The following is a 7,056-nucleotide window of genomic DNA, read 5'->3' as shown; positions in this document are numbered from 1 at the left end:
TTTATAAAAACATTCACAATAATATGATAATAATGTATTTTGACTTGTTCTCTAGGCATTACTATATAGAAACCTTTGTTGTTGAAAGTTTAATCCTCTGAACATTTAAATGGTTAAATCATGAGTATTGTTCTATTCAATTGTTCAAAGTTAAAACAAAATGCAGGCATTGTCGTGCTAAGCATTTACCTACTCGTATTTAAAAGTAATAAACAAACTGGTAGCCGGGGTCTTAACAATTTTTTTTCCGTTTGCAAAACTTTTATAGCATTGCATATGCTGTTTCAAAATTTCATATTAGAAAGACACAGATAATGAACCAATATCATCTCAGACCACTTTATTATAAGTCCTTATGCAATAAATTCATAGGGTATAGGTTCTAAGATCTGTGGCTTGTTATATTTTGTCCTCACAAATCTGGCTCCCATTGGTTGTTTGGGCTGAAAAAGAAACAAAACAAGCACAATTAAATGAAGAAAAGTTAAAATGTTGTTTGTTGAAACTAATGGTATAATTTCAGACAGATCCATACACTGTTCAACAATTATTGTCTAAAAACTAGAAAAATGCTTATTTGGGCCCTTTTTCCTAAACTGTTGGGACCATAGCTCCAAAAATCAATCCAAACCTTCCTTTTGTGATTATAAACCTTGTGTATAAATTTTAAAGATTTCTATTTACTGATACTAAAGTTATTGTCCAGAAACCAATGTCTTTGGATGACACTGACAAGGAAGTGATACTAATATACAACTGAAATATCGTATGAAATTACAGATACACAAGGGTCAATACAAGCACATGCAATATAAACTTTGAGACAATTATCAGGACTGTACATGAAGAGCCATTACATAAAAAAAATTTAATCATATATACCAAAGAAAGGCTTTTTCATATATATACATAGCACTTGCAAAATTGTAATTTTTTCCCAGACATGATCATCTGTGCCCCTTCTTACAAATATAAATTTTACAAACAAATTCCCCCAAACTGGATTAGAAATTTGAAGTAGCTATCCAATTTTTCACATCATCCTTAGTGACCCAACCTAACTAATTTATTGTAAAACTTGTCCTTATAAATCAGGAAATACTTGGGACAAATTAATTCAGGAACCAACAATTAATCAAATCAGCACAGAATAATCACAAGATTTGAAATGCCTCTGTTTACAGTTAAAAGACCTTCAGTATATCTACATGCTGATGTGATTCTAATATGACTCTGGCTCCTAAGACAACTCCTTTTTGTTATTACTTCAAAATGCTGTGCAGTTAAAAGTAAAAGCCAATTTCAAGTTTTGGTTTGCCCTGGGTGGAAATCAAACCCCTGCATGATGTTCTGTTCTGCTGTTTTAAAGATATATGAGGTCATTGTTATGCCTCTAACCCTTGACCTACCTGTCTTTTGAGGTTGAATCTGACACCCTGAGCCTTGGCTTCCTTCTTCTTTTCACCATTTTCTTGGACTCTCTTCAAGAAATCCAATCTGCAGTTTGAGTGCTTGATGTGCTCAATTCTTACATTGATTCTCTTGGGTAGAATTCGTTCTCTGAAAATAATTGGAATTTTAACGTCAATTTTTATTAGTTCAGGCTTAAATTTAAATATTGTTTGATTGCCCTTTACCGACCAACCCTATAAATTTGTTCCAACTGAAAATCTTTTATTTGAATTCCCAGCAATATTTAATTTTATTTTATTCGTTCAAATCTTATATTTGTATTTCCCGCTCAAAACTTATTTACCAAAATCCTTGAATTTGAATTGTGATTGGATATTTGATTCAGCATGGGTTTGTGACACAAATTAAATGTGGTCAAAGAACTAAAAATTTTGAAGTTGAGCATTTATGTATTATGGTCCAATATTCAAAATATAAGAACATTGCTAAAATCAGCAAATCAAGTATGAAACACTCCTTAGTTAAACCAATATTTCCTACATAAGAAAGTGCCTGTACTAAGTCAGGAATATGACAGTTGTTATCCATTCGTATGATGTGTTTGAGCTTTTGATTTTCCCATTTGATTAGGGACTTTCTGTTTTGAATTTTCCTGAGTTCAGTATTTTTGTGACTTTAATCTCTTTTTCCCCCCATATTATCGAAAGTAGCTTGACCTGTCATGTTACATTTGTATACTCAGTATATAAAATTATAATTTTCACCACTTAATAGGCTCTTGAGAAAACTAAAGATAGTAGACATACAATGTAAATATTAAATAATGGATGTGAAGCCTACAATGACCAGTGGTCACACATCTGGGTCACATGTAAGTAGACTTACCGTACTCTTTTGTTTACAACAACACCGACAGCATGAGGTGTAACATTGAAGATACGACCAGTTTTACCATGGTATATTTTGTGGGGCATACCCTTTTGCACTGCACCATGACCCTGAAATTAATGCATACATTAGTTATAAATGTTTCAAATTGATGGATAAAGATTTGAAGAAAACTCAAGTCTGACTAAGCATAAATTAAACATGTTGAATTAATTTTAAATTTGACATTCAAAATAAACCTGTGCAATTTTATTTTTTTTCATCAAAAATAATGAGACATGATATAAATTGGTAAACCTTGATATTCAAAGGGTTCCATTCATCCATCCAGGCCACAATTAAAAATATTTCAGTTTGCCCAAACCCGACCCATGATGACTGGGTGTGGGTAGGTAGGTAGGCAAATTCTTTTTTTTTTTTTTTATCCTAATTTGCATGAAAATATTAAAAGATCTTAAAACAGTATATCTTTTTTTCTCTGTCAAACCTTTGTAGAGACAACCAATAGCCATGAATTTAAAACCTCTATAAATAAATTAGTCTACTATATGATTTGTTTCCTGAGATGTTTATAACCCTGACAATTGCTGACTGTGTGAAAGGGCTGTTGGATTCGTTAAGTGATTTTCAACAGTTCTATCAACACGATGTTTGTGTAAAAAAAAATTAAGCTGATTATGTAATGATTAAATTAGTTTGCAGTTTTTAAATCCTATTTCTATTAAAATAGATTAAATGTCCTAAAATATTTATATGAATTATTATCTACCATCCTTAGTTTGTGTCTTTTTTATGTTTTGAAAACAAATTTATATTTTACATTATCACACAGGTAAACTAATTTGGCTATAAATAGATCAAAGCATGTTCTGTAGAATCTCCAAACTAAAAACGTATTTTTATAATTTTATTTCTTTAAATAATCAAGTTTAAATTTTTGAAAATAATCATTATTGATAAAATGTAATTGCATAAAGTTAACGTTTTCTGAAGACTTTATTTTTAGGTCATGGTTCTAGGGGCTTCCTCACAAATTGTATAAAAATCCAATATGGCGTCCATAACATGTTTTTACTTTTGCACATGTGAACAAATATTTGACAAAAGTCAGATTTCTCTTGTCAAAAGGGATTTATATTTATATTGCAATAAATTATTCAGAAGGAGTTACATTCAGTTAAGATTTATTTCCGATTCTGTGAGCAATTATAGTTTTAACAAATTCTCCCAAACAGCAACGTACTGACTGTCTAATGAGACTTGTAAATTTGAACTATTTGAATAAAAGGACATCTAATTTACATGATAAAGGAAGATTATAATTAAAGACAACAATTTAACAAGAAATAATTCCTTTTTATTCAGTAAAAACAAAATCTTCTTGCAAGATTGTAAATTCGCAACTTCCGGATCCATTTCCTGTCAGAATAACATTGAAAATATTCGATTGCACATGGTTTTGAACAAATCTACCTGAATATTCTTATCAGATATTCGATAACACGATGAAATTAACATTGAGCATATAGGTAAGGGTTTGGTAGTACAAACAACTACAGCGTAAAAAAACTGTGCCACTTCACTTGTTTTACTTCTTTACGTTCGTTAAATCAGAAGATAAATACAGAGAACATCGAATATCGATTAACTGCGTCTCTTATACGCTTTCTTTTAATCTTATTCACAATTACTTTCAAACGCAAAGACGACAAACATTAAGTTTTGTACGATGACGGAGCGGACCCAAAAAAAATCAGAAAAAAAAAATTCTTCCAAAAAACGTCAAAAAAAGAATTTGAGTCGGCGGGTTTATTTTGGGTCGGTCGCGTTTGGGCAAACATACAATCTTTTTATTTTGGCCCCATTGTAGTTATTCAATTTAAATTTTCTCCTTTGTCACCATCTAATATTCATTATTTAACAAACTATATCTTTAGACAACCCAGTTAGCCACTAGAAGGTTGGACAGAAATAAAATTCGGCTGGGCCACTTTATTAGATATACTTTCAACACTCAACTAGTATAATCAGTGCCTATTGTTACTTGCTTCTTTAATGGTATCCTTTTTTTAATAATAACAAACCTTAATATCGACGATGTCTCCTCGTTTGTATATTTTCATGTACGTAGACAGTGGAATAACACCATGCTTCTTGAATGGTCTTGAGAACATATAACGTGTACCACGCCTATAACCCTTTGTGTTGGTCATGATGAAGTCTACAAATACCAGATAATAAATTATTATATATACATGTATGGATTGCCATGGATCATATAATCATGTACTGAAAAACTTTAATCATGGTTAGAGAGAATCATGTGACTGCTGTGTAAAAGTTAACATGGACTGCTAAAATCCAAGTTAATCTTATATTAGTAAAATACAGATATCAAAGCATTTTCTCTGCAGTAATCGAACCAATTTTTAAAGCTTGTAGGAAACATTTTTTTTTTTAAATCATCTGCACATTTTTAATTCATTATATAAATTTTGTAAATAATTTTAACACCGCCATCAAAGTTAAGGGTAAGTGATTATGGCTCAAAAAGTAAATTAATGAACAGTCACAATCTAAATTAAAAGCAGAAACAAAAAAGATCAGGCTCAAAAGTCATCATTTTTTCTACAAATTTAAAATTTCTAGTGTTATTTTTTTTCAATTTTTAACTTCCAGCTAATGTCTATTGAGAATCTTCAACAATTAATTCAAAAGTGATCAAAATCACTGATAGTAAAATTTGGAAAAAATTGTGTGCCAAAATTCAAATCATAGTCTCAGTGTCAGTCACACCAAGTTTATATTGTAGTGAATAAAAAAAATATGATATGATATTTGTACTTGAACAAGAAATCTTTATTCACTTGAAGAAGTAAATAAAATATAAATGCATAAGTAATTTTAATGTTTGAAAAATCTCACCCTTAATTTTCTCAAAAATTTACTTGTTTAAGAAAAAGAAAAAAAAATCGCAATCCCACAAAAAGTTTTGAGATGTATAAACATGCCTTGAACAATTTTTCTGTGGTTAGCTCAAATTTTTTTATTTCGAGTTTTATGTTTCATCTCATTTTTGTCAAAAATAAACTGATTGAGCAAAGATCACAATAAGGTTTGGTGTTCGCATTTCGGCCTGATGGATTTTTCAAATATAATAGTTATTGTGCAATCAAATTAATTTTTAGACAGTGGAGTACTAAATTTTGAGCAATCAAAGATGGTTTATAAGAATATGCAATTATACCCCCGAAAAAAATGAGACGAGACATAATTTTGAGTGATTTCTTGATGGATACAAATGTATATATGTAAGGCCTAAAAAAAAAAATATGTGTTTCCGGTAACATCATTTTGAAAAATAGGGTCGGTAGGTCGGAATTCTTTTTTTTTTTTTTTTTTTTTTTTTTTTGACATTGTAAATGAAATCCGGAAAATTATCATGGTTTTTCCAAGTGCGGATCCGTAATTAGTTTCAAAACCCGGAAGTGTGCCATTTGCAATGTTTTTGAAGCACCTGCTGTGCAAATTTCTTGGATTTTAACCTTTTTGGAATACCTTTTGACATTAATAAAATGTTTTACTGGCTTTCTATGCAAGTAGAAGCAAGAGAGAAAAAATATTATGTCATCTATCAGAAGCCTGTGTCAAAAACGGGGTCGGATGATACAATTTTTTTTTTTTTTTTTGAAGATCCAAGAAAAAAGTTAGGGTCAGGGCTAAAAAACAGGGTCGGTCGGGTTACCGGAAACATCGATCTTTTTTTTCTCGGCCTAAACAGTTTCAGAAAAGCTATGGATTGAAATTCTACTTCTGGTAAATATTTTGGGAAATATGAGACGTCTTTTTCACCCTTTTTGCAATTTTTAACACAAATATGCAGATTGTTGCCATAGACCAAATTTTTTTTTATATTTTACCATTTTGTCTACTTCATATAAAATTTATAGAAGATTCTGATTACACAGGTACCTGTGAACATATGACACAATCAGTAAGCTTTGAAAGGGGGAAGGCAATTTCTAAGAGGGTAAATTTTGATATTTTTTCTTAATTTGTTGTTACTAGAATATAACGCAAGCCCCTAAGAGTAAGAACTACAGTTCCACAGCTATTGGGCTAACCGATTTAATGAACACAACAGCTCAATACGAAAACTTTAAAAATTCTATATTAAAAGGATTTAATCAAATTCCAAATGGAAATATTGCAATGACATTTTTGAAATTAGTACAATGTACTTCAAACATAATGTGATAATTGCATGTGGTCAAAGCCAAAGCGAAGAAAAAAATCGTTCCTATCCTGTAGAACATAGGATTTTTTTGTGATATACATTTAGCATTTGTATAAATGTGATAAATATTTGTCGAAGTGAATATTTATTGACAAAACAAAACGGCTTAAAAGGGTAAAAATGGAAAAAATATTCCGACAAACACGTGCAACAACCTTTCTGATTTCTGACCGGAAGAAAAAGGAAGAGACATGCGCAAATCAACTAAATTTCTGTCCTCAATATTTCGGCCCAAGATATCATTTCGGCCTTCATTTTTCCATGATACAATTTTTAATGCAATATCATTTTAAAATTTAAATGCTTTCTTCTATATTCTTCTGAAATAATACACTTATAAACAGTAAATATATAAAGGCTTTCATGTACAACATTTCACTTAAACTTATATCATTAATCTTGCAGCAGAGGGTTACTGCTCACAAGGAAGCTATTAAACCAAGAGTTCCAAATGGTGA

The 7,056-nt window shown here is 30.5% G+C and overlaps 1 protein-coding gene across 2 annotated transcripts; it reads right to left on the bottom strand.

Moving 5' to 3' along the window:
- Positions 1–325: 325 nt before the first annotated feature.
- LOC139484726 (large ribosomal subunit protein eL21-like) lies at positions 326–6,834 on the bottom strand. Of its 2 annotated transcripts, none has more exons than XM_071268619.1 (5): positions 6,754–6,834; positions 4,386–4,522; positions 2,299–2,411; positions 1,410–1,560; positions 326–443 (listed from the first exon to the last, which is right to left on the bottom strand). In XM_071268619.1, the coding sequence occupies exons 2-5, from the start codon at positions 4,512–4,514 to the stop codon at positions 354–356; spliced, it is 483 nt and encodes a 160-aa protein (XP_071124720.1). In that variant the 5' UTR covers positions 4,515–4,522; positions 6,754–6,834; the 3' UTR covers positions 326–353. The 2 variants fall into 2 exon arrangements, with proteins under 2 accessions (XP_071124720.1, XP_071124721.1); XM_071268620.1 differs by having other exon boundaries at positions 4,386–5,619; positions 6,081–6,781.
- Between the last annotated feature and the right edge of the window lie 222 nt (positions 6,835–7,056).

This window comes from Mytilus edulis, chromosome 8 (genome assembly GCF_963676685.1).
Source record: "Mytilus edulis chromosome 8, xbMytEdul2.2, whole genome shotgun sequence".
In the NCBI taxonomy this organism is placed as follows: Eukaryota; Metazoa; Mollusca; class Bivalvia; order Mytilida; family Mytilidae; genus Mytilus; species Mytilus edulis.
Note: the sequence above shows the minus strand (reverse complement) of the source record. Positions and strands in the feature narration are given on the sequence as shown.